At 46.3% G+C, this 27,747-nt stretch overlaps 2 protein-coding genes and 8 non-coding genes across 10 annotated transcripts; all 10 read right to left on the reverse strand.

Moving 5' to 3' along the window:
• Window positions 1-155: 155 nt before the first annotated feature.
• Window positions 156-2,977, reverse strand: LOC142804157 (uncharacterized). Its single transcript, XM_075890773.1, has one exon. It carries the CDS (start codon window positions 1,490-1,492, stop codon window positions 266-268), a length of 1,227 nt encoding a protein of 408 aa, XP_075746888.1. The 5' UTR covers window positions 1,493-2,977; the 3' UTR covers window positions 156-265.
• A 1,378-nt stretch (window positions 2,978-4,355) lies between these two features.
• Window positions 4,356-24,852, reverse strand: LOC142803156 (uncharacterized). The gene is made up of 3 exons (XM_075888254.1): window positions 24,673-24,852; window positions 12,935-13,367; window positions 4,356-4,411 (listed from the first exon to the last, which is right to left on the reverse strand). The coding sequence occupies exons 1-3, from the start codon at window positions 24,850-24,852 to the stop codon at window positions 4,356-4,358; spliced, it is 669 nt and encodes a 222-aa protein (XP_075744369.1).
• On the reverse strand, window positions 5,758-5,830 carry TRNAV-UAC (transfer RNA methionine (anticodon CAU)). The gene has a single exon. It is a non-coding gene; the product is annotated as a tRNA-Val (tRNA).
• TRNAM-CAU (transfer RNA methionine (anticodon CAU)) lies at window positions 5,995-6,067 on the reverse strand. The gene has a single exon. It is a non-coding gene; the product is annotated as a tRNA-Met (tRNA).
• Window positions 6,942-7,014, reverse strand: TRNAM-CAU (transfer RNA methionine (anticodon CAU)). The gene has a single exon. It is a non-coding gene; the product is annotated as a tRNA-Met (tRNA).
• TRNAM-CAU (transfer RNA methionine (anticodon CAU)) lies at window positions 7,883-7,955 on the reverse strand. Its single transcript has one exon. It is a non-coding gene; the product is annotated as a tRNA-Met (tRNA).
• TRNAM-CAU (transfer RNA methionine (anticodon CAU)) lies at window positions 14,154-14,226 on the reverse strand. The gene has a single exon. It is a non-coding gene; the product is annotated as a tRNA-Met (tRNA).
• On the reverse strand, window positions 14,614-14,686 carry TRNAM-CAU (transfer RNA methionine (anticodon CAU)). Its single transcript has one exon. It is a non-coding gene; the product is annotated as a tRNA-Met (tRNA).
• On the reverse strand, window positions 17,032-17,104 carry TRNAM-CAU (transfer RNA methionine (anticodon CAU)). The gene has a single exon. It is a non-coding gene; the product is annotated as a tRNA-Met (tRNA).
• Window positions 17,269-17,341, reverse strand: TRNAM-CAU (transfer RNA methionine (anticodon CAU)). The gene has a single exon. It is a non-coding gene; the product is annotated as a tRNA-Met (tRNA).
• Window positions 24,853-27,747: the final 2,895 nt, after the last annotated feature.

The following is a 27,747-nucleotide window of genomic DNA, read 5'->3' on the forward strand; positions in this document are numbered from 1 at the left end:
TTACTGCTCCAGACAGCGCACCCCTCACGACCTAATTAAACTCTCATTAGCAAACAAAAAACTGCACCACCTTTGCCCCTGGTGAGGTTTGAACTCACGACCTTCACATTATGAGACTGACGCGCTGCCTACTGCGCTACCGAGGCGGACAGGGGTCACTGGGAAATTTTTTTTTCTTTATTACCTGTTTTTCTGTACAGGTGCTCACAATGAAACATGAATGATAAAATACACTTTGACCAATATTTGATCCGAAGTGCTCACATTAAAATTTTTTCAGGTTGCACAATTCCTCTAACATTGTTAGCCAGCTGGGAGGTTCTTCTTCTTGTTTATACACCTCAGTGATATACCGCATATTTGCAATGAAGTTCTCCCGGACAGGACGTATGTTCTGGTCAAGATGTCTGTAAGCCATAGTGGTCTGCCAGATGCTGTGAAGACTAATTAACATAACCATGTCGTATGGTATGCCGTCGTCCTCATCCACACAGAGAAAACGAATGCCATGGCTTGTAATGGGGAGATCTTTTTTCAATGTTCTTTGAAGGATGTCCCAATGAAAGACAGCGTCCCAGCAATGAATAAACACATGGTCTATTGTCTCAGGTGTTTTACAAAGTAAACAATTGGTTGTCCATGGTACATCGATTCCCTTGTCCGCTAGCCACTGCTTTACAGGGAGAGTCCCGGAATGCAATTTAAAAAAGAAAGTCTTTGCCCCTGCTTTTACTTTCATCTTTTTGACCCTTTTCAAAACATCCTGTCCGGGTCCTCCACTGAACATAGATCTGTACAAAGGTGTTGGTAACAAGACATCACGGAGATCCCTGTACAGATTTTTTCGCTTAACAGTGGCAAGATATTCCAGCGAAAAGCGCACTTTCAAAAACTCAAAAGACTGTATAACTTCTCTCAAAAAACCAGACACATATCGGCACATACCACTGTTTGTAGACACAACAAAATCTGGGATGCGTGACGACAGCCTTACTTTTATCACTGTTTGCAGAAATTTGTTTCTTTGATCGCGAAGGAAAATAAACCGAGAGACAACTTGTCTAATAAATAAATGACATAAACCGAGTCCGCCATTACTAACGGACTGGAATAAATTAGACCGGCTTGTACGTTCCCACGGTGATTTGCACACAAACACAGCAAAAATCTTGTGAAACTTCTGTACATTGACGCGTGACATACAGATAACTTGCATGACATACCAGATTTTTGATATCAAAAACATGTTGCACACAGTTGCACGTGCGAATATAGACAGATCCCGACCACCCCAGGCATTTGTTTTTTGCCTGAGGGTTTCTGCTTCACCTTTCCAGTAATCCGCGTTGTCGTGATAGCTGTCCAAGGGTACACCGAGGTACTTTAGGGGTTTGCTTTCCCATTTTACGTTAAGGTATACCTCAGGCCTCACATCCCAGTTGCCGTACCAAAAGGCAGTTGTTTTATGCCAGTTAATTACACTGCCCGTCATGTCACAAAATTTATTTGCCTAAAACGACTTCACATATACTTTGTCTATCTTGGCAGAGTACTGCCACATCGTCAGCATATGCGAGTAATTTTATCTCCGTGTTCTGTAACCGAAAGCCTTGCACACTTGAGTTCTGAATGATTGATAAGCAAAAGGGTTCTAGGTAGATGGCGAATAACAATGCTGAGGCCGGGCATCCCTGTCTGATAGAACTTAGTATTTCAATTTCTTCACTGAGCTGCTTATTGACTATCAACTGCGTTACACACTGTGAATATGCCATCTTCAAACCATCAAAAATTACGTCACCAACTCCCACATGCTTCAACACACTAAACAATACTTCATGGGAGACACGGTCAAAAGCTTTCTGTGGATCTATCTGCATGATTGCTATTCGTTCTTCAAAGGCGTCACAAATCTCTAGTACACTTCTTACTATATGTATGTTCGTGGTGATGCTGCGACCTTTTATGCCGCATGTCTGGTGTGTCCCTACAATCTTTTCAATAATGTTCTGAATTCTCCTGGCTAAAACCTTCATGAATATTTTATAATCAGTGTTCAAAAGACTGATAGGTCGATATGATGTTACAGATTGAAGTTTGCTGCTATCATCTGTTTTCGGAATCAAGGCAGTATGCGCCTGCGTGTAAGAGCGTGGCAGTTTTTTCTTTTTGTATGCTTCTACGATAACTTCGTATAGCGCAACTGCCACGTCTTCTTTATAAACTTTATAAAACTCCGCCCCGATTCCATCAGGGCCGGGCGTCTTGCCTGTACTTAGGTCATCAATAGCTTTTTTTATTTCCCGTACGCTGATAGGAGCCCCTAATTTTTTTCGTGTATCGTCGTCAAGCTTGGGCATCGCATCAAGAAAGACATCACAAAAACCCGTGGCCATCGGTACTCGTTTTCCGAGCAGATTGCGATAATGGTCCACAAACGCCTCCATTATCTGATCTTTTTCATTCGTCAGTATGTCATTGCGTACTATTTCTCTGATTTCATTTCTTTGCGCGTATTTTTTTTCATCACCCAAAGCTCGTTTTGTGGGTGTCTCACCTACACAAAGTTTTTCACTTCTAGCTCTTATTATAGCGCCTTTATACTTCTCTTTATCTAAAATCTCCAGTTTGTTTTAGTATCTGTTAGTTCATTGGTAAAGGAGCCGGGTTTCACAGTTTCTTCCTGCAAGAACACTTGTAATTGCCTTCGCAGGTTCCTTTCCACCTGTTTCTTCTCGAATTTATTTTTTGTAGATTGTTCTATTGCATTAATTTTAACCTCTTGTTTGAAAAATTCCCACTTTGTTTCCCAGTCATCTTTTTGATTACCGTAAAGTTTCGTGAGGGCTTCGGTTACATCTTTACCATAAGATTCATCTTTCAAGATTTGGCTGTTTAGTTTCCACAAGTGCCAGTTAAATTTAGGAGTCCTGTCTTTAGCGCCAAGTGTGAAACTAATCCTACAGTGGTCGCTGAAAGACACTGGTGTAACAACATATTCATCACAGCACATAATAAGGTCCAGTGATATGTACGCTCTGTCTAAACGTGCGTGGCTTAGACCCTGAAAGTGCGTAAACTGAACACTGCAATTAGACATACATAAACCAACATCTTCCAGGCCATTTTCTGCAACCATCTCATTTAAGAACACTGCGCTTTTATCAAATGACTGGGCCGGCTTGGCACGGTCCTCCTTTCTACAAACACAGTTAAAATCACCAAAAAGGACTACATATTTGTCACATTCCAGTAAGTTACTTATTTCTTCAAAGAAAACTTTCCTTTCACTGTCTCGGTTCGGAGCATAAACGCATATGACACGCCATTCGAAATTCAAGAAAGAAAAATCACACACTACGAAGCGTCCTTTATCGCTGCTTGCTACACTCCTTTCCACAACGCCTATCGATCGTCGTATGAAGAGCGCACACCCTCCTGATAAGCCATCAGCATAGGATACACAGATGTTATACAATGAGCGAAAAGGCAACGTCATATGATTGGTATCTTTCTCTGCCGCTATCTTAGTTTTCTGCGCAGCAATCACATCCAAGTCATGCTCCGAAAACAGCCTACTCAACTGGTACTGCCGCCTTCTTGAAGATAATCCGCGTACATTTAAGCTGGCAAAACGCATTGCTCTTTTAAGCTTCAGGCTCATTTTTTTTTTAAACAAGTAGCTGCTCACCATACCGTCTTAGCCGAACTCCGCCTATTTAGTCGTCCGGTGCACTTTCTTGGTAGAAGGCGACACATAATGTGTTGTCAAGAGGCCAGTTTTCCCGTCCTCTTTTCCCCTTCTGTTATATTATGTTTGACCGCCAGACGTTGCCTCCGAAGGAGAGCTGCTTTCGGTGGCGGTTCTTGATTGCTCATGTCACTTGGTTCTGTTGAGGCTGCGTCTCGTGGTCGTTTCCCTCCCACACCTGGTTCCTCGGCGTCGTGCCACTCCATGGCACCACCCTCGGCAGGTTCCTGGACAGTTTGAGTAGATGTTTCACTCTCGTCTGTAGCAGCGGTTGCGTCGTTTAAAACATCAGTCTCCTTTGCGCTCGTCAGTGATTCTGCGGCCGCTTGCATACACGCCGGTTCACTTGTTTGTTCTGCTTCTTTCACATCCATCACGCCTCTTGTACTGAATGTTTTTTCCACAGAAGTCACCTGTGATTTCGCCAATGCATCCGCGATAGGTTGCACTCCCCCACTGTCAGTTGACCTTGGCGGTTCTTTCTGCAATCGCGTCATGCCTGCTGCACTAGGTGTTTTTCCTTCACAAGCCGCTTTCGATTTCACCGATTCTTCTGCTTCGGTCTCGTCCATAGTGAGCTCGGATTTATCCATGCTCCCGGTGTTCAGTGCAGCAGCTGCATACGTCTTCGTGCAGTTCCCAGGGGCGTGTCCAAAACGCCTGCAAGTGTCACACCGCGGGACTCGACAGTCCCTCCTAATGTGGCCAATCTGCTGGCAGCGCAAACACCGCGGCGCTCTTCCGGTTGCCACAATAAGTGCGAGCTCTCCTCCAACTCGTAACTGGTGAGGTATATCGTCCAGCGTAACGTTAGCCTTTAGCCGTAGCGTCACGGTTCTCGTCATGGTATTCTGCTGGGTGTAGCCGTCAATTCGCCACTTATCCATTCCTACGTCAAGCACCGTCCCGTAGGGGGTCAGCGCATTTCGTACGTCCTCTTCTCGTACGTGGTAGAGCAACCAATGCAGCTTCAGACGGACGTCGCGGTGGCTTCGGTCGATTATCATGCATTTGAGGCCTTTCACAGTCAATTGCGGATCAGCTAAAAGTTTCTTTACACCTTCAGTGCTTCGGCACGTCACTGCCCACACGTGGTTCATTTGATAAGGGCCGAGCGCAAGAACCTCGGTGGGCTGAACACGTCGAAAAAGTGGCTCACGAAAGTCTTCCGCGTGATAAGGTCTTCCTTTTACATCCGCATGCAGAAAAACAGTGTTCTGAACCACATACCCAGTCGGCAGAGGGGGCAAAATAGCAGCATAATCCTGAGGCATTTCAATCCTGGAACCGCGGCTAAACTGAGCCGCCGATGCCGCTCCTACGGAGCCCATGATACACACGTCCGCACGCTTTCGCAACCGGAAGTGGAATCGGGGTCACTGGGAAACACAACCGTTATCGATAGTTTCCACAAAAAATAAAGGTGGAAAAAATAAGAAAACCGAGCAACAGTCATTCATTACTGCTCCAGACAGTGCACCCCTCATGACCTAATTAAACTCTCATAAGCAAACAAAACATCTGCACCGCTTTTGCCCCGGGTGAGGATTGAACTCGCGACCTTCAGATTTTGACACTGACGTGCTGCCTACTGCGCTATCGAGGCGGACAGGTGTCACTGGGAAACGCAACCAGGTTCATTAGTTCCCACAAATTAAAGGTCGAAAAAGTAAGAAAACCGAGCAACAGTCATTCATTACTGCTCCCGACAGTGCACCCCTCACGACCTAATTAAACTCTCATAAGCAAACAAAAAAACTACACCGCCTTTGCCCCTGGTGAGGTTTGAACTCACGACCTTCACATTATCAGACTGACGCGCTGCCTACTGCGCTATCGAGGCGGACAGGTGTCACTGGGAAACGCAACCAGTTTCAATAGTTCCCACAAATAAAGGTCGAAAAAGTAAGAAAACTGAGCAACAGTCATTCATTACTGCTCCAGACAGCGCACCCCTCACGACCTAATTAAACTCTCAGAAGCAAACAAAGAAACTGCACCAACTTTGCCCCGGGTGAGGGTTGAACTCACGACCTTCAGATTGTAAGACTGATGCTCTGCCTACTGCGCTACCGAGGCGGACAGGTGTCACTGGGAAACTCAACCGGTATCATTAGTTCCCAGAAGTGTAAGGTCGAAAAGGTAAGAAAACCGAGCAACAGTCATTCATTACTGCTCCAGACACCGCACCCCTCACGACCTAAATAAACTCTCATAAGTAAACAAGAAAACGGCACCACCTTTGCCACGGGTGAGGATTGAACTCACGACCTTCAGTATATGAGACTGACGCGCTACCTACTGCACTACCGTGGCGGACAGGTGTCACTGGGAAACACAACCGGTATCAATAGTTCCCACAAGTTAAAGGTCGAAAAAGTAAGAAAACTCAGCAACAGTCATTCAATACTGCTCCAGACAGCGCACCCCTCACGACCTAATTAAACTCTCATAAGCAAACAAAAAAACTGCACCGCCTTTGTCCCGGGTTAGCATTGAACTCACGACCTTCAGATTATGAGACTGACGCGCTGCCTACTGCGCTACCGAGGCAGCCAGCGGTAACTGGGAGACGCAACCGGTGTCATTAGTTCCCACAAATTGAAGGTCGAAAAAATAAGAAAACCAAGCAACAGTCATTCATTACTGCTCCAGACAGCGCAGCCTTCACGACCTAATTAAACTCTCATTAGCAAACAAAAAACTGCACCACCTTTGCCCCTGGTGAGGTTTGAACTCACGACCTTCACATTATGAGACTGACGCGCTGCCTACTGCGCTACCGAGGCGGACTGCTTTCACTGGGAAACACAACCGTTATCGATAGTTTCCACAAATTAAGGGTGGAAAAAATAAGAAAACCGAGAAACAGTCATTCATTACTGCTCCAGACAGTGCACCCCTCATGACCTAATTAAACTCTCATAAGCAAACAAAACATCTACACCGCTTCTGCCCCGGGTGAGGATTGAACTCGCAACCTTCAGATTTTGACACTGACGCTCTGCCTACTGTGCTATCGAGGCGGACAGGTGTCACTGGGAAACGCAACCAGGATCATTAGCTGCCAAAAATTAAAGATCGAAAAAGTAAGAAAACCGAGCAACAGTCATTCATTACTGCTCCAGACAGCGCACCCCTCACGACCTAATTAAACTCTCATAGGCAAACAAAAAAACTGCACCGCCTTTGCCTCGGGTGAGGATTGAACTCACGACCTTCAGGTTATGAGACTGACGCGCTACCTACTGCGCTACCGAGGCGGATTGGGGTCACCGGGAAACGCAACCGGTATCATTAGTTCCCAGAAGTGTCAGGTCGAAAATGTAAGAAAACCGAGCAACAGTCATTCATTACTGCTCCAGACACCACACCCCTCACGACCTAAATAAACTCTCATAAGTAAACAAGAAAATGGCATCAGCTTTGCCACGGGTGAGGATTGAACTCACGACCTTCAGACTATGTGACTGACGCGCTGCCTACTGCGCTACCGAGGGGGACAGGTGTCACTGGGAAACAAAACCGGTATCAATAGTTCCCACAAATTAAAGGTCGAAAAAGAAAACCGAGCAACAGTCATTCATTACTGCTCCAGACAGCGCACCCCTCACGACCTAATTAAACTCTCAGAAGCAAACAAAAAAACTGCACCACCTTTGCCCCGGGTTAGGATTGAACTCACGACCTTCAGATTGTAAGACTGACGCTCTGCCTACTGCGCTACCGAGGTGGACAGGTGTCACTGGGAGAAAACGGTATCATTACTTCCCACAAAATAAAGGTCGAAAAAGTAAGAAGACCAAGCAACAGTCATTCATTACTGCTCCAGACAGCACTCCCCTCACGACCTAATTAAACTCTCATAAGCAAACAATAAACTGCACCGCCTTTGCCCCTGGTGAGGACTGAACTCACGACCTTCAGATAATGAGACTTACGCGCTGCCTACTGCGCTACCGAGGCGGACGGGGGTCACTGGGAAACGCAACCGGTATCATTAGTTCCCACAAACATAAAGGTCGAAAAAGTAAGAAAACCGAGCAACAGTCATTCATTACTGCTCCAGACCGTGCACCCCTCACGACCTAATTAAACTCTCATAAGCAAACAAAACATCTGCACCGCCTTTGCCCCGGGTGAGGATTGAACTCACGACCTTCAGATTATGAGACTGACGCGCTGCCTACTGCACTACCGAGGCGGACGGGGGTCACTGGGAAACGCAACCGGTACCATTAGTTCCCACAAACATAAAGGTCGAAAAAGTAAGAAAACCGAGAAACAGTCATTCATTACTGCTCCAGACCGTGCACCCCTCACGACCTAATTAAACTCTCATAAGCAAACAAAACATCTGCACCGCGTTTGCCCCGGGTGAGGATCTAACTAACGACCTTGACTGACGCGCTGCCTACTGCGCTACCGAGGCGGACGGGGGTCACTGGGAAACGCAACCGGTATCATTAGTTCCCACAAACATAAAGGTCGAAAAAGTAAGAAAACCGAGCAACAGTCATTCATTACTGCTCCAGACCGTGCACCCCTCACGACCTAATTAAACTCTCATAAGCAAACAAAAAATCTGCTCCAACTTTGCCCCGGGTGAGGATTGAGCTCACGACCTTCAGTATATGAGACTGACGCGCTACCTACTGCGCTAACGATGCGGACAGGTGTCACTGGGAAACACAACCGGTATCAATAGTTCCCACAACCTAAAGGTCGAAAAAGTAAGAAAACTCAGCAACAGTCATTCATTACTGCTCCAGACAGCGCACCCCTCACGACCTAATTAAACTCTCATAAGAAAACAAAAAAACTGCACCACCTTTGCCCCGGGTTAGGATTGAACTCACGACCTTCAGATTATGAGACTGACGCACTGCCTACTGCACTACCGAGGCGGACGGGGGTCACTGGGAAACGCAACCGGTATCATCAGTTCCCACAAACATAAAGGTCGAAAAAGTAAGAAAACCGAGCAACAGTCATTCATTACTGCTCCAGACCGTGCACCCCTCACGACCTAATTAAACTCTCATAAGCAAACAAAACATCTGCACCGCCTTTGCCCCGGGTGAGGATCTAACTAACGACCTTGACTGACGCGCTGCCTACTGCGCTACCCAGCTTTTTTTTTCTTTATTGCCTGTCTTCGGCTCACGTAAACAATACACATATTAACAGATAATTACACAACACAATCCAAAACATTGTAAAAACCGTGGCTCAAATGATGTGACCACGCATCTGTTAAAATGTTTTTATCGTCGATAGTAATTCGACGCGCGCCAACCACCCTGGGGTGCATTCCTGCAACTTTTGTTCATCCACAAAATTTCTTATATATTCTTTGAATTACTGGGTGGGCGCCCGTACATCTACATCGAAGTGCATGGCTGCCATCTTAGATTTCCAAATGCTATGAAGAGCCATAAGCATTATCATACCATATGGGGTACCGTCGTCACTATGTATTTGCAAATAGCGGATGCCATGTGCATCAAGGGGGAAATCTTTTTTGATCGTGCACTGGAGCACGTCCCAAAGAAAGACAGCATCCCAGCAGTCAAGGAATACATGCTCAATTGTCTCCTCCTTTCTGCATAATATGCAAGGCGTGCCCCAAGGAACGTAAAACCCCTTTGCAGCCATCCAGGTTTTGACGGTCATTGTACCGGTATGTAAATTAAAATAGACATTCTTAGCACCTGGTGGTATTTTCATCGCCTTGGCGTGCTTTAGTACAGTGTGGCCATGGCATACATTGTAAAGGGACCGATACAAAGGCACTGGTAAAAATACACCACATAGTCGTCGTACAACTTTTTACGTCGGACTTGACTCAAGTATTTAAGTGAAAACCGCACTGACAGAAACCTACAAGAAAGTACAACTTCGCGGAGAAAGCCATAAATGCCACCAGGTACGCTGCAGGTTGATACAACCATCTTAGGCAAGTGTTGCCCCAGGCGAAGTTGACAGACAGTGCGAAGGAATGGGTTGTCGACGTCTCTGAAGAAACAAAATCGATTGACTACCTGTCTGAAAAACAAATGCGACAAGCCCAGTCCTCCATTTCGCACTCGAAGAAATAAATTGGTCCGACTCGATCTTTCCCTAGACGATTCCCACACGAAGACAGCGAACACACGGTGAAATTTTTGGATGTTTACCCTTGAAGAATGTAAGGCTTGTAAGATATACCAAATCTTACTCACTAAGAATATGTTGCAAATTGTGACTTTAGAAAACATAGACCAATTCCAGCCATTCCACTTGTTCACTCTTTCCCGCAGGTTATCCACTTGGCTCCTCCAGTACGAATCGCTGTCTTTGTAGCATTCGAGGGGGGCACCCAAGTATTTCACCGGTGTCGTAACAAACCTTATGCTGGCCAAACTGTCTGGGGTTTCTGCCCAGTCACCGTGCCAAAAGCCAAGGCATTTTCCCCTGTTTACAGCGCTGCCACTTCAGCACAGAAGTTAGTAACGCATTTGACAGCATCTGCTATGCTGTCAGAGTCCGCGCCAAAAATGGCAATATCGTCCGCATAAGCCAACAGCCGGACTTCAACCTCGTGCAGCTTAAACCCACGGACATAGTCATTCTCTATGACACTCAAACCAAAGGACTCTGTGTACAAACAAAACAATACTGGTGAGAGAGGACAACCCTGACGGACCGAACGCTTGACTGGGATGCGCTTTCCCACCACCTTGTTAACGATTAGCCGCGTTGAGCAGCCTCGGTGCGCCATGGCAACCCCCTCTTTGATTATTTTTCCTAAATTCACATAATCTAGGATGCACAGCATAACTTCACGAGGCACCCTGTCGAAAGCCTTCTCGAGGTCGATTTGCAGCATTGCCCTTCGCGCACCAATAGCGTCGCAACATTCGAGGATGCTCCGGGCTAGTGTATATTAGTGAGGATAGCTTGACCTTTAATGCCGCACGTCTGATGCGGCCCCACAAGCTCCGTAATGACTTTTTGCAATCCTTTAGCTAGGATTTTCATGAATATCTTGTAATCTTCATTAGTGAGGCAGATTGGGTGGTAAGAAGTTACTCTGCGCAGTGCATCGGGGTCTTCGGATTTTGGTATGAGAACAGTGTGAGATGATGATAAAGACGGGGGTAATATTTTCAGCTCGAATGCCTCACTATAAACGTCGGCTAAGACTGGTGTTATTTCTAACTTGAAACACTTATAAAAGGCGGAAGTCAGACCATCAGGGCCAGGCGATTTCCCCGGATGCATACTTTCAATAGCACTGTTAACTTTCTTTTCCGAAATGGGTTCCTCCAATATTTCTTTTGTATAAATGTCAAGCTTTGGCAACAGCGTTAAAAAATCTTTTTAAAGCGATAGACATCAACTGAGCTGGCGGCGAATAAACCATTGAAGTGCTCAAAAAAAGCACGCTCGATGACATCTGTGACATCGCTGACTTAACCCTCGTGTTCAATTTCTGCTATCTGATTACGTCACGCATGCCACTTTTCTGAGCCCGACGCCCTTTTTGATGGTGCTTCTTCCACTATCAGTCGCTCGGCTCTTGCCCGAACCATAGCACCGCGGTGTCTTTCGACATCGAACCGCTCAATTTTACATTTCAATGCGCGAATATCTTCAATAAACATGCCGGGCATTCTACAATCTTCGAGGGGCAATTTTTCCAGGTTCCTGCGCAAGTGCTTTTCTTCTGCTTCTTTTTCTTTGCTTATAGCGCTCGAGTGCTCCAAAGCCTTCAATTTAACGACCTGCTTAAAGTTCTCCAATTTTTCTATAAACGTCTTTTAACTGCGAACTTTCATTTCTTCAACTTCCGTCATTACTTCCTCCATAAATTTTTCATCACTCAGCAGATTCGCATTCAATTTCCATAGTTGCAACTCGAAGGCCCTTTTCGTTTCTTTCGTGCTAGCTACTACAAAGCTAACCAAGCAGTGGTCACTGAATGAAACGGCGTTAACACGGTATGCCTTGCAAAGCGGTACCAATTCAACACTCACGTACGCCCTATCTAGTCGGGCGTGGCTGGCTGCCTGAAAGTGGGTGCACTGCATAGTCCGGCCACCACCGAGACATTCAGCCACATCCTCCAAACCATGTTCTCTTACTGTATCGCTTAAGACAGCGGTACTTGCATTCCTGTAATGTCGTTCGCTAGTTTTGTCTTTGGCTGAAAGGACGCAGTTGAAATCGCCAATAATGATAAGGAGCCTATTACATTTGGTATACTGCTTTAGTTGTTCGAAAAATATGCGTCTTTCGTCAGTGACAGTCGGTGCGTTCAAGCATATTACGCGCCATTCCAAACCCGAAAACAAAAGATCAGAAACAATGAGCCGACCAGACGGACATGACGTTAAGGCTTCTATTTTAGCACCCAGACTCTGTCTGACGAATAACACGCAGCCGGAAGAAGTCCCTATGGCATGGCTAACTATAGCAGAATACCGTGGCAAGAACTGGCGCACCATGCCCCCAGTTTCATCGTCGCCATGGACTTTAGTCTCTTGGACTGCCAGTATGTCAAGGTCGGGGTCACTTCCTTGTCGATAAAGCTGACATTGTTTTCTCCGTGAGGCAAGGCCACGCACATTTAATGTGGCCACACGGATTGAATTTTTGATTTGCACCATTGTAAGGCTACGAAAAACCTAGGGGCATGGCGTTTTCCTTACAACTGCGATTCCCTGCTGAACGCCTTGTCCCAGTACAGTCCTTAAGGTGGCGAAGGCGGCGTTTCCGCTGTCTTGCGCTCCGTCGAAATATTTGGCCGTGGCCGAATGAGAGGCCGCCGAGCGGCAGTCATTATGGCGGTTGGTTCGTCCGGCGAGGCAGCAGTGGTGCCTTTGTCTTTTTTCCTTTCGTCACGAGGACGCTTCTCCGTCACAGTGCTACTGTCACGTTCAACCCCAGTCATCGGTTCCGCCTCGGAGGGGGTCTCGTCTGCTAAGCCAAGAAACGTGTCGCCCGTGCTGCTTGCATCCACCTTTTCACTGCTTTCTCCTACGCCTTCGTATGGAAGCCCGGCGTCAGGCTTACCTAGTGCTTCACCCACGCCTTCTTCTTGACAGCATGACGACCCATCTTCCACAGCAGAGTTTGGGTTAACTCCTGCTGTTTCTTTCGAGTCTGCTTCGTCCATGAGGTGCTCCAGTGGGTCACTTTCCTGCGCTGGTCCGGTCACACTGGCATATGTCTTCGCACAGTCGTCGTCTTCGTGGCCGAAGCGGCGACAACGACTGCAGCGGGGTACTCGGCAGTCGCGACGTATGTGACCGGTACTCTTGCACCGTAGGCACAACGGAGCACGGCCCGGAACGACAACGAGAGTCAACTCTCCGGCAATCTTGAGCTGGTGCGGAATGTCATCCACCTTGACGTCGGAGTGCAGCTTTAGTCCCACAGACCGCGTCGTTGAGCCCTTTTCAGTGATGCCCAGTGCTCGCCACTTCTCCCGCTTCACATCGAATACTTTCCCATAGGGAGTCAAGGCAACACGCACGTCTTCATCGGTCTCGCCGTGCAGCAACCAGTGAAGCTTCAAGCGAACCTCGCGGTTATTCGGGTCAATGAGCAAACATGGGCGATCTTTTACCTTGATTGACTGATTTGTGAGGTTTAACGTCCCAAAACCACCATATGATTATGAGAGACGCCGTAGTGGAGGGCTCCGGAAATTTCGACCACCTGGGGTTCTTTAACGTGTGCCCAAATCTGAGCACACGGGCCTACAACATTTCCGCCTCCATCGGAAATGCAGCCGCCGCAGCCGGAAATCGAACCCGCGACCTGCGGGTCAGCAGCCGAGTACCTTAGCCACTAGACCACCACGGCGCGGCCTTTTACCTTCACATCGACGTCTGAGAGCAGCTTCCGAGCAGCCTCAGAACTCGTCATTGTCAACGCCCATACGTGGTTCACTTGATACGCCCCCAACGCCAAAACGTCGTCGAGCGCACCAAGATTGGCCAAAGTGTCCCGGTAATCTTCGACGCGGTAAGGCCAGGCTCTCGGATCACCATGCATGAAAACGGTGTTCGCAGCGATACGTCTGGAAGGTATATTGGGCAGAATCACCTGATAATCGTCGGCGCTAGGCGCAAAAACCCTGTTACCGCGGCCCGTTCGGGCCGCTCAAACCGCTCCGTCGGAGCCGAACATTCCGCGACCGTATCGCTCGAAAGCCGGAAGTGGAATGATGACTGCGCTACCGAGGCGGAAGGGTGTCACTGGGAAACACAACCGGTATCAATAGTTCCCACAAAGTAAAGGTCGAAAAATTGAGAAAACCGAGCAACAGTCATTCATTACTGCTCCAGACAGCGCACCCCTCCCGACCTAATTAAACTCTCATAAGCAAACAAATAAACTGCACCGCCTTTGCCCCAGGTGAGGATTGAACTCACGACCTTCAGATTATGAGACTGACACGCTGCCTACTGCGCTACCGAGGCGGACAAGTGTCACTGGGAAACACAGCCGGTATCAATAGTTCCCAGGGGTTAAAGGTCGAAAAAGTAAGAAAACTCAGCTACAGTCCTTCATTACTGCTCCAGACAGCGCACTCCTCACGACCTAAATAAACTCTCATAAGCAAACAAAAAATCTGCACCGCCTCTGCCCCGGGTTTGAATTGAACTCACGACCTTCGACGCGCTGCCTACTGCGCTACCGAAGCGGACAGGTGTCACTGGGAAACACAGCCGGTATCAATAGTTCCCACAAGTTAAAGATCGAAAAAGTAAGAAAACTCAGGAACAGTCATTCATTACTGCTCCAGACAGTGCACCCCTCACGACCTAAATAAACTCGCATGAGCAAACAAAAAACCGTACCGCCTTTGCCCCGGGTGAGGATTGAACTCACGACATTCAGATTATGAGACTGACGCGCTTCCTACTGCGCTACCAAGGCGGACAGGTGTCACTGGGAAACACAACCGGTATCAATAGTTCCCACAAGTTAAAGGTCAAAAAATTAGGAAAACTCAGCAACAGTCTTTCATTACTGCTCCAGACAGCGCACCCCTCATGACCTAGTTAAACTCTCATAAGCAAACAAAAAATCTGCACCACCTTTGCCCCAGGTGAGGATTGAACTCACGACCTTCAGATTATGAGACTGACGCGCTGCCTACAGCGCTACGGAGGCTTTTTTCTTTATTGCCTGCTTCGCAACCAGTACGAATCAATATAAGGATACACTGCCGTGTCACGTGTAAATGTGCTGTCACATCTTCCAGCACATGGGGGTTAAAAAGGCAGACGCTTTATGCCCACCAACTTATCTAAACATGGCAACCACTCTGGCTTATCTTTGGCTTCGTATGCAGTCATCAAATACTGTACACTTTCTATGAAGTACTCTCGAGCGGGCCGCGGATTCACGTCTACGTTTCGCACTGCCATCTGTGTTCGCCACACACTGTGAAGAACCAATACCATGAACATATCGTAGGGCACACCGCCTACATTTATGACTGGCAAAAAACGGATGCCATACTGTGTAACTGGCAGTTCTTTCTTCAGGGTCCTTTGAAGGATGTCCCAGAGAAAGACTGCATCAGTACAGTCTAGGAAGATGTGGTCAACTGTCTCAAGTTTTCTGCAGATAATGCAATCAACTGACGGGACGAATATTATTTTTTCTCGAAGCCATGGATTGGTAGGGAGTGTGCCGTTGTGAAGTTTGAAAAAGAATGTCTTCATTGGTAGGGAGTGTGCCATTGTGAAGTTTGAAAAAGAGTGTCTTCATTGATGGTCTAATTGGCATCTTTTTCACTCTTTTCAAGACGTCGTCCCCGGACCCATTAGGGTACAATGTTCTATACTGAGGCTCTGGCAACATGGTTTCTACAAGGTCCTTGTACAGTCTCTTTCGCGAAACCCCAGAGAGATATTCCATCGAAAATCGCACTCTCAATATTTCCAAAGCAGCAATCACTTCTTTCATGTACCCCTTAGGTCTTTTTGTCACCCCGTTGACTGTGGTTACAATAAAATCAGGCGAAAAATGGAACAGCCGCACATGTATCAACTTTCTCAAAAAACGATCATCTTGATCTCGTAAAAAACAAACCTAGATACTATCTGTCTCAGGAACAATTGTACAAGACCAAGCCCCCCACTTTTCACAGAACGGAACAGATTTGTTCGGCTTGTCCTTTCCCACGTGGACGCCCAGATAAACACTGCGATCACTCTGTGTAGCTTTTGTACAGCAACACGTGACATGAATAGCACTTGTAAAACATTCCATAGTCGTGAAATAAGAAATATGTTTCTCACTGTTGACCTCGTAAACATTGAGAAATCGCGCCCACCCCACGTTTTCGTCTTGTCCCTTAGTTGCTCTGTCTCTTGTTTCCAATATTCTGTTGTGTCTCTGTAGTGTTGGAGAGGTACCCCTAAGTACTTGTCAGGTAAAACCTTCCATGTAATGCTTTGAAATATTGATGGTGTGCTCTGCCAATTTCCGTGCCATATTCCAAGACATTTACTCCATTTTACTCTACTATATGTGCAATCACAGAAGAATTTCACATCGTTTAGCGCTTCTCTAATACTCTCCCGATCTTCGCAGAACACAGCAATATCGTCGGCGTAACTAAGTATTTTGACCTCTGCAGACATCAAATGAAACCCCCGCACCTGATCATTTTGTATCACTTTCTGGCATAGAGGTTCTAAATAGATAGCAAAAAGCATGCCGATGCAGGGCATCTTTGTTTTACACTCGATAATACTTGTATATTATCACTAAGCTGTTTGTTTATTACAATTCTCATAGTGCATACCGTGTACGCCATTTGGACCCCCTCCAACACCACAGACCCTATATTGCCATAGTCAAGAATGCTGAAAAGCACATCATGGTTCACGCGGTCAAGTGCCTTCTAGAGATCGATTTGTAGCATAGCTCCTTTACAGTCAAACTCATCGCACCATTCTAACATATTTCGTGCAATATGAATGTTCGTCATAATTGTTTTGCCTTTTATGCCACAAGTCTGATGTGGTCCGACTATTTCTGTAATCACTGTTTGGATTCGCCTGGCCAAAACACGCATGAATATTTTGACTGCGCTACCGAGGCGGACAGGTGTCACTGGGAAACAAAACCGGCTTCAATAGTTCCCTCAAATTAAAGGCCGAAAAAGTAAGAAGACCGAGCATCAGTCATTCATTAATGCTCCAGGCAGTGCACCCCTCACCACCTAATTAAACTCTCATAAGCAAACAAAAAATCTGCACCACCTTTGCCCCGGGTGAGGATTGAACTCACGACCTTCAGATTATGAGACTGACGTTCTGCCTACTGCACTACCGAGGCGGACAGGGGTCACTGGGAAACGCAACCGGTATCATTAGTTCCCACAAATTAAAGGTCGAAAAAGTAAGAATACCGAGCAACAGTCATTCATTACAGCTCCAGACAGTGCAAGCCTCACGACCTAATTAAACTCTCTTAAGCAAACAAAACATCTGCACTGCCTTTGCCCCGGGTGAGAATTGAACTCACGACCTTCAGATTATGAGACTGACGCGCTGCCTACTGCGCTACCGAGGGGGACAGGGGTCACTGGGAAACACAATCGGTATCAATAGTTCCCACAAGTTAAAGGTCGAAAATTAAGAAAACTCAGCAACAGTCATTCATTACTGCTCCAGACAGTGCACCCCTCACGACCTAATTAAACTCTCATAAGCAAACAAAACATCCGCACCGCCTTCGCCCCGGGTGAGGATCGAACTCACGACCTTCAGATTATGAGACTGACGTGCTGCCTACACTGCAAATCATTTCACACCCTTAAGGGTGCATTTTTGAAAAAATCACCCATCTTACACCTATTATTTCTGCCAAACTTATCCGCAAGGGTGTAAGTTCTGCAATTCCACCTTTTGTACGCCCATTTCTCATATTTAGGTGTATTATAGGTATATGTTAGCAAATTACACCCAAGGGTGTTTCCTTGAACGTTACACCTATCATATATGTATATAGTTTAGAGCATCAATACATATCACACCTAAGCGAATGCAATCAAACCGCAGGCCAAAAGTCTGGTGAAAAGATCGATGTTGCAGCATTCGTTTTCATTCCCATAATTTATTCGGCAAAATATATCGTGCTATGTATTATATCTATTAAACCACCCCCTATTTATTATATTCAGAAGATTCCTCGCATGTTCAATGACTTAATTCATGGGTTAACTTTTTGGGATTCCTACTAAAAATATTGTGCTGCCGCTTATGTCCATTCTTCCCTAATTCTCACAGAGACATCAGTAAAAGAGATTATGTTGCACTTAAACATAACATGAAACGATTACACACGGTTTTCGACAGGCTATCGTGCGCGCTTTCTCATTCGAAATCACACTAAGTTTTTTGTACCAGACGTCTTGATTTATTAAAGACGATAGTCTTTTTTCGGGACCTTCAACGCAAAAATTTTGGTCTGCCTGCCTGCCTGCCTGCCTGCCTGCCTGCCTGCCTGCCTGCCTGCCTGTCTGTCTGTCTGTCTGTCTGTCTGTCTGTCTGTCTGTCTGTCTGTCTGTCTGTACATTTGTCAGTTTGTCCACTCTATACGGCATCTGGTACTTGAAATGGCCTTCATCCTCATCCGCAGCGCCCACCAGTGTTGCTCAAGATTGAGCGTTCATGCTTGTGCAATCGTCAATTAAAAAGCCATAATTGCGCATGTCTGTGGAACCATAACAACACTTATATATTCTGCATGTGCGTCTTTTGCTAGAAAAAGCATACATTAGTAATATTAAGGGCCGTAGCGCTTATCACGCTGCGCTGACCATGCAATGCTTGCACGGAACAGGGAGTGTTTCCAACGCTTTGCTAAGGTGGTGGAATCTACCCGCCGCCTTGCGTTCTACACCTTATCACCTCTGAGATGGGTGGGCACACCCCTATCAAAGCCGCACGCTTTGTTTTCTAGGAAGACTGCCAGATGGCGCTCATGTTTCACGTGCGACATGATTTGGTGTTCTTTTTCCCCTTAGCTATACGCTCGAGGCACTCAAACGCAATGCCTACAAAATACCACTCACCGACTTTCTTGCGCAGAACACCAAATAAATGTCCTGTTCACTCTCTCCACACGCAAGACTATCGTCTTTTGACGACATTTGCAGAAACATGGAGATACGGGGCCAATTTTTTACAATGGGGGTCCATATATTTCCTCACACTGAAGTATTTCGCATCAATACACGGGTCCCTGATTGATTTATTCAGTGAGTTATATTTAGATCTATGAACATGGGTCAGTTCAAATTGAATGTTTGTAGTATTCGCATTGCCACGGAATTATGCATGTTTGCAATTAACAGGCTAAGCTTACTCTGATGCAGCTGCTGTGCACGCATGCTGCGCCGCAGGACAAGCTTGGCGCACATACGCTAAGCACGGGTGAACTCTTCCAATGGGTCGCACCACTCTGTGGGCACTTAGTGCTCTTTTTATATTTACTTGAAATGCACGCTTGCACGTCGTATAATATACACGCGAACGATCTTAGACAACACTAGCGCAATGTACCCGTGCCACAAAGATGGAGAGTAGTTGACTAATTGCAGCATTGTAATTGACAGTTGTTACTGTCGCGTTACAATGCACTGATAATCGCACGTTGGTATGCTCACACAAAATTTAAGACTTGAAGTAGAAGCAAGCGTCCTTAATACTTTGTCGGTAAAAAAAACAGAGCCCCCGGCTTTCGCTGATTGGCAGAGTTTTATTTAAAAGAAGCTAATATAGCACAGCAGGGGTGTTGCTAGGCGTGCAAGGGAACAGAAAGAGGAAAAAAGGGGGCCTGGCGCAATTTTTATGTAAATTTTGCCTGTAGTTGCATACGTGCGGATCTGAATCCTCACGTGTACTGCGCTACACGCTATTACAGTGTACTGCGCTACACTGCAAACCAAATTACACAAATACAGGTGTTTTATAGTGTCTATAACTCACACCCCTACACCCCACGAAATGGGTGTATTTATGCGTGCAAGGGAACAGAAAGAGGAAAAAAGGGGGCCTGGCGCAATTTTTATGTAAATTTTTGCCTGTAGTTGCATACGTGCGGATCTGAATCCGCACGTATACTGCGCAACACGCTATTACAGTGTACTGCGCTATACCCAGGCTTTTTTTCTTTATTGCCTGTCTTCGGCTCACGTAAACAATACACATATTAACAGATAATTACACAACACAATCCAAAACATTGTAAAAACCGTGGCTCAAATGATGTAGCCACGCATCTGGTAAAATGTTTTTATCGTCAATAGTAATTAGACGCGCGGCAACCACTCTGGGTTGAATTCCTGCCACTTTTGTTCATCCACAAAATTTCTTATATATTCTTTGAAGTACTGGGTGGGCGCCCGTACATCTACATCGAAGTGCATGGCTGCCATCCTGGATTTCAAAATGCAATGAAGAGCCATAAGCATTATGATATCATATGGGGTACCGTCGTCCCTTTGTATTTGCAAATAGCGGATGCCATGTGCATAAAGGGGGGAATCTTTTTTGATCGTGCACTGGAGCACGTCCCAAAGAAAGACAGCATCACAGCAGTCAAGAATACATGCTCAGTTGTCTCCTCCTTTCTGCATATTATGCAATGCGTGCCCCAAGGAACGTAAAACCCCTTTGCAGCCATCCAGGTTTTGACGGTCAGCGTACCGGTATGTAATTCAAAAAAGAAATTCTTAGCACCTGGCGGTATTTTCATCGCCTTGACGCGCTTTAGTACAGTGTGACCATGGCATACAATGTAAAGGAACCGATACGAAGGCACTGGTAAAATACATCACATAGTCCTTGTACAACTTTTTACGTCGGACTTGACTCAAGTATTCAAGTGAAAACCCCACTGACAGAAACCTACAAGAAAGTACAACTTCGCGAAGAAAGCCATAAATGCCACCAGGTACGCTGCAGGTTGATACAACGATGTTAGGCAAGTGTTGCCCCAGGCGAAGTTGAAAGACAGTGCGAAGGAATGGGTTGTCGACGTTTCTGAAGAAACAAAATTGATTGACTACCTGTCTGAAAAACAAATGCGACAAGCCCAGCCCTCCATTTCGCACTCGGAGGAATAAATTGGTCCGACTCGATCATTCCCAAGACAATTCCCACACGAAGACAGCGAACACACGGTGAAATTTTTGGATGTTTACCCTTGAAGAATGTAAGACTTGTAAGATATACCAAATCTTACTCACTAAGAATATGTTGCAAATTGTGGCTTTAGAAAACATAGACCAATTCCAGGCACTCCACTTGTTCACTCTTTCCCGCAGGTTATCCACTTGGCTCCTCCAGTACGAATCGCTGTCTTTGTAGCATTCGAGGGGGGCACCCAAGTATTTCACCGGTGTCGTAACAAACCTTAAGCTGGCAAAACTGTCTGGGGTTTCTGCCCAGTCACCGTGCCAAAAGCCAAGGCATTTTCCCCGGTTTACAGCGCTGCCACTTGCAGCACAGAAGTTAGTATCGAATTCGACAGCATCTGCTATGCTGTCAGAGTCCGCGCAAAAAATGGCAATATCGTCCGCATAAGCCAACAGCCGGACTTCAACCTCGTGCAGCTTAAACCCACGGACACAGTCATTCTCTATGACACTCAAACAAAAGGACTCTGTGTACAAACAAAACAATAGTGGTGAGAGAGAACAACCCTGACGGACCGAACGCTTGACTGGAATGCGCTTCCCCACCACCTTGTTAACGATTAACCGCGTTGAGCGGTCTCGGTACGCCATGGCAACCCCCTCTTTGATTATTTTCCCTAAATTCACATAATCTAGGATGCACAGCAGAATTTCATGAGGCACCCTGTCGAAAGCCTTCTCGAGGTCGATTTGCAGCATTGCCACTCGCGCACCAATAGCGTCGCAACAATCGAGGATGCTCCGGGCTGCGTGTATATTAGTGAGGATAGCTCGACCTTTATTGCCGCACGTCTGATGCGGCCCCACAAGCTCCGTAATGACTGTTTGCAATCTTTTAGCTAAGATTTTCATGAATATCTTGTAATCTCCATTAGTGAGGCAGATTGGGTGGTAAGAAGTTACTATGCGCAGTGCAACGGGTTCTTCCGATTTTGGTATGAGAACAGTGTGAGATGATGAAAAGGACGGGGGTAATATTTTCAGCTCGAATGCCTCGTTATAAACGTCGGCTAAGACTGGTGTTATTTCTAACTTGAAACACTTATAAAAGGCGGAAGTCAGACCATCAGCGCCAGGCGATTTCCCCGGATGCATACTTTCAATAGCACTGTTAACTTTCTCTTCCGAAATGGGTTCCTCCAATATTTCTTTTGTATCATTGTCAAGCTTTGGCATCAGCGTTAAAAAAATCGTTTTTAAAGCGATCGACATCAACTGAGCTGGCGGCGAATAAACCATTGAAGTGCTCAAATAAAGCACGCTCGACAACATCTGTGAAATCGCTGACTTCACCCTAGTGTTCAATTTCTGTTATCTGATTACGTCACGCATGCCACTTTTCTGAGCCCAACGCCCTTTTTGACGGTGCTTCTGCGATTATCAGTCACTCGGCTCTTGCCCGAACCATAGCTCCGCGGTATCTTTCGACATCAAATCGCGCAATTTTACATTTCAATGCGCGAATATCTTCAATAAACATGCCGGGCATTCTACATTCTTCGAGGAGCAATTTTTCCAAATTTCTGTGCATGTGTTTTTCTTCTGCTCCTTTTTCTTTGCTTATAGCGCTCGAGTGCTCCAAAGCCTTCAATATAACGACCTGCTTGAAGTTCTCCCGTTTTTCTATAAACGTCTTTTAACTGCGAACTTTCATTTCTTCAACTTCCGTCATTACTTCCTCCATAAATTTTTCATCACTCAGCAGATTCGCATTCAATTTCCATAGTTGCCACTCGAAGGCCCTTTTCGTTTCTTTAGTGCTAGCAACTACAAAGCTAACCAAGCAGTGGTCACTATTTTATGATATGTGGGGTTTAACGTCCCAAAACCACCATATGATTATGAGAGACGCCGTAGTAGAGGGCTCCGGAAATTTCGACCACCTGGGGTTCTTTAACGTACACCCAAATCTGAGTACACGAGCCTACAACATTTCCGCCTCCATCGGAAATACAGCCGCCGCAGCCGGGATTCGATCCCGCGACCTGCGGGTCAGCAGCCGAGTACCTTAGCCACTAGACCACCGCGGCGGGGCAGCAGTGGTCACTAAATGAAACGGCGTTAACACGGTATGCCTTGCAAAGCGGTACCAATTCAACACTCACGTACGCCCTATCTAGTCGGGCGTGGCTGGCTGCCTGAAAGTGGGTGCACTGCATAGTCCGGCCACCAACGAGACATTCAGCCACATCCTCCAAACCATGTTCTCTTACTGTATCGCTTAAGACAGCCGTACTTGCATTCCTGTAATGTCGTTCGCTAGTTTTGTCTTTGGCTGAAAGGACGCAGTTTAAATCGCCAATAATGATAAGGAGCCTATTACATTTGGTATACTGCTTTAGTTGTTCGAAAAATATGCGTCTTTCGTCAGTGACAGTCAGTGCGTAAAAGCATATTACGCGCCATTCCAAACCCGAAAACAAAAGATCACAAACAATGAGCCGACCAGACGGACATGACGTTAAGGCTTCTATTTTAGACCCAGACTCTGTCTGACGAACAACACGCAGCCGGAAGAAGTCCCTATGGCATGGCTAACTATAGCAGAATACCACGGCAAGAATTGGCGCACCATGCCCCCAGATTCATCGTCGCCATGGACTTTAGTGTCTTGGACTGCCAGTATGTCAAGGTCGAGGTCACTTACTAGTCGATAAAGCTGACAATGTTTTCCCCGTGAGGCCAGGCCACGCAGATTTAAAGTGGCCACACGGATTGAATTTTTGATTTGCACCATTGTAAGGCTACGGAAAACCCAGGGGCATGGCGTTTTCCTTACAACTGCGATTGCCTGCTGAACGCCTTGTCCCAGTACAGTCCTTAAGGTGGCGAAGGCGGCGTTTCCGCCGTCTTGCGCTACGTCGAAATATTTGGCCGTGGCCGAATGAGAGGCCGCCGAGTGGCAGTCGTTATGGCGGGTGGTTCGTCCGGCGAGGCAGCAGTGGTGCCCTTGTCTTTTTTTCCTTTCGTCACGAGGACGCTTCCCCGTCACAGTGCTACTGTCGCTTTCGACCCCAGTCATCGGTTCCGCCTCGGAGGAGGTCTCGTCTGCTAAGCCAAGAAACGTGTCGCCGGTGCTGCTTGCATCCACCTTTCCACTGCTTTCTCCTACGCCTTCGTATGGAAGCCCGGCATCAGGCTTACTTAGTGCTTCACCCACGCCCTCTTCTTGACAGCATGACGACCCATCTTCCACTGCAGAGTTTGGGTTAACTCCAGCTGTTTCTTCCGAGTCTGCTTCGTCCATGAGGTGCTTCAGTGCGTCACTTTCCTGCTCTGGTCCGGTCACACTGGCATATGTCTTCGCAAAGTCGTCGTCTTCGTGGCCGAAGCGGCGACAACAACTGCAGCGGGGTACTCGGCAGTCGCGACGTATGTGACCGGTACTCTTGCACCGTAGGCACAACGGTGCACGGCCCGGAACGACAACGAGAGTCAACTCTCCGGCAATCTTGAGCTGGTGCGGAATGTCATCTACCTTGACGTCGGAGTGCAGCTTTAGACCCACAGACCGCGTCGTTGAGCCCTTTTCAGTGATGCCCGGTGCTCGCCGCTTCTCCCGCTTCACTTCGAATACTTTCCCATAGGGAGTCAAGGCAACACGCACGTCTTCATTGGTCACGCCACGCAGCAACCAGTAAAGCTTCAAGTGAACCTCGCGGTTATTTGGGCCAATGAGCAAACATGGGCGATCTTTTACCTTCACATCGACGGCTGAGAGCAACTTCCGAGCAGCTTCAGAACTCGTCAGTGTCACAGCCCATACGTGGTTCATTTGATACGCCCCCAACGCCAAAACGTCGTCGAGCGCACCAAGCTTGGCCAAAGTGTCCCGGTAATCTTCGACGCGGTAAGGCCGGGCTCTCGGATCACCATGCATGAAAACGGTGTTCGCAACGATACGTCCGGAAGGCAGATTGGGCAGAATCACCTGATAATCGTCGGCGCTAGGCGCAAAAACCCTGTAACCGCGGCCCGTTCGGGCCGCTCAAACCGCTCCGTCGGAGCCGAACATTCCGCGACCGTATCGCTCGAAAGCAGGAAGTGGAATGATGACTGCGCTACCGAGGTGGACAGGTGTCACTGGGAAACACAACCGGTATCAATAGTTCCCACAAGTTAAAGGTCGAAAAAGTAAGAAAACTCAGCAACAGTCATTCATTACTGCTCCAGACAGTGCACTTTTCACGACGTAATTAAACTCTCATAAGCAAACAAAAAAACTGCACCACCATTGGCCCGGGTGAGGATTGAATTCACGACCTTCAAATTATGAGACTGATGCGCTGCCTACTGCGCTACCGAGGCGGACAGGTGTCACTGGGAAACACAACCAGTATCAATAGTTCTCACAAGTTAAAGGTCGAAAAAGTAAGAAAACTCAGCAACAGTCAATCATTACTCCTCCAGACAGCGCACCCCTCACGACCTAATTAAACTCTCATAAGCAAACAAAAAATCTGCACCGCCTTTGCCCAAGGTGTAGATTGAACTCACGACCTTCAGATTTAAGACTGGCGCCCTGCCTACTACACTACCGAGACGGACAGGGGTCACTGGGAAACGCAACCGGTATCATTAGCTCCCACAATATAAGATCGAAAAAGTAAGAAAACCGAGCAAGAGTCATTCATTACTGCTCCAGACAGTGCACCCCTCACGACCTAATTAAACTCTCATAAGCAAACAGAAAAACTGCACCGTCATTGGCCCGGGTGAGGATTGAACTCACGACCTTCAGATTATGAGACTGACGCGCTGCCTACTGCGCTATCGAGGCGGACAGGTGTCACTGGGAAACGCAACCGGGATCATTAGTTCCCACAAATTAAAGGTCGAAAAAGTAAGAAAAGCGAGCAACAGTCCTTCATTACTGCTCCAGACAGCGCCCTCCTCACGACCCAATTAAACTCTCATAAGCAAACACAAAAACTGCACCGTCATTGGCCCGGTTGAGGATTGAACTCACGATCTTCAGATTATGAGACTGACGCGCTGCCTACTGCGCTATCGAGGCGGACAGGTGTCACTGGGAAACACAACCGGTATCAATAGTTCCCACAAGTTGAAGGTCGAAAAAGTAAGAAAACTCGGCAACAGACATTCATTACTGCTCCAGACAGCGCACCCCTCACGACCTAATTAAACTCTCATAAGCAAACCAAAAAATCTGCACCACCTTTGCCCCGGGTGAGGATTGAACTCGCGACCTTCAGATTATGAGACTGACGCGCTGCCTACTGCGCAACCGAGGCGGACAGGGGTCACTGGGAAACGCAACCGCTATCATTAGTTCCCACAAAAAAAGGTCGAAAAAATAAGAAAACCGAGCAACAGTCATTCATTACTGCTCCAGACAGTGCACCCCTCACGAACTAATTAAACTCTCATAAGCAAACAAAAAACTGCACCGCCATTGGCCCGGGTGAGGATTGAACTCAAGACCTTCAGATTTATTTTATTTTTTATTTCTACTTTATTTTATTTTCACCAAAACAGATACAATGGCGAAAAATGGGGAGACGGCAAAAAAGCTGCAGTTGTTGCAGTTTGACTAGGCACCGTCCACCCTACGTCAGTAATGACAGGGTAAAAACGAAACACAATAAATTGAAAAAACAAATATTATAAAGCAAGAAACAATACAAACAGAAGACAATGTAAATGACAGGCTAAGGTATACAAACAAAAAGGAATATTCCATAAACACATGAGCACAATCATTCGTAGAGTATGTATCATCGCTTTTGTACATAAGAAAGGTACACAATGAGGTTACACAAAAGAAATAATAAAGAGAAAAAATATATATATAAAGGTACAAAATAAATGATGCAAAGCAATACAGATTGACCTATTTAAACAATACAAGTGTAGAAGGATATTGTTTGCACATTGATATTGTTTATTGTGTCAATTTTTATGTCTTGCTTCTCGTATGAGTTCAGTATAGTAGGTAGCATGTGGCCTAGCCTTTGGGTGCCGTAATTGGTGCGAGATAACGAAATTTTCCACGGGGATTTATATCGATGGAAGTAAATGGTTAGTGTATGTTCAAGATTTGCAAGTGTCAGGAATGCGTCGAGTTTCCCTCTGTTTGCGCTAATATAGGATTGTAACAACCTGAATTTTTATGTCATTTGTTTTAACAATTTTATGTTTAACAAAGAGTTGTCCCGTGTGTTCAAAGTATGATATGTTTTCTATTGCCCTGATTGCTATTTTTTGAAGTATTTTTAGCCTATTTAAATTTGTTGACGTAGTGTTTGCCCATACTAAAAGCGCAGTAGTTCAAGTGGGCTAGGAAAAGAGCCTGATATAAGAGACGCTTTACAGTAACGGGGAAAAGACGTCGAGAACGATTTAGAGTGCCAACCACGCACCAGATTATGAGACTCACCCGCTGCCTACTGCGCTACCGAGGCTTTTCTTTATTTAAAACCTGTTCATAGCGATACAGACATTAGACAGCACAGATCGTATCATTGCAGCCGAAAAATCAAAATGTGCAATGTGTGAGTGTATCTTGCTGACTGTATAAAATAATAATATTTATCGGAGCCATTTGTTTAAAGACAGGTAACCACTCTGGTGGTTCAGTAAGGAATTTGTGCACTTCTCTAATGAACAGAATACTTCATTTAATAATTTCACTGGCAGGCCTTATATTTACATCTAGATTCTCAAAAACCATTCGTGTTTTTCACACACTGTGCATGCAAAGTAGCATCACCTTGTTGTAGGGAACACCTCCTGTATCTTCTAATGGTAAAAA

This window comes from Rhipicephalus microplus, chromosome 3, assembly GCF_043290135.1.
Source record: "Rhipicephalus microplus isolate Deutch F79 chromosome 3, USDA_Rmic, whole genome shotgun sequence".
NCBI lineage: Eukaryota > Metazoa > Arthropoda > Arachnida > Ixodida > Ixodidae > Rhipicephalus > Rhipicephalus microplus.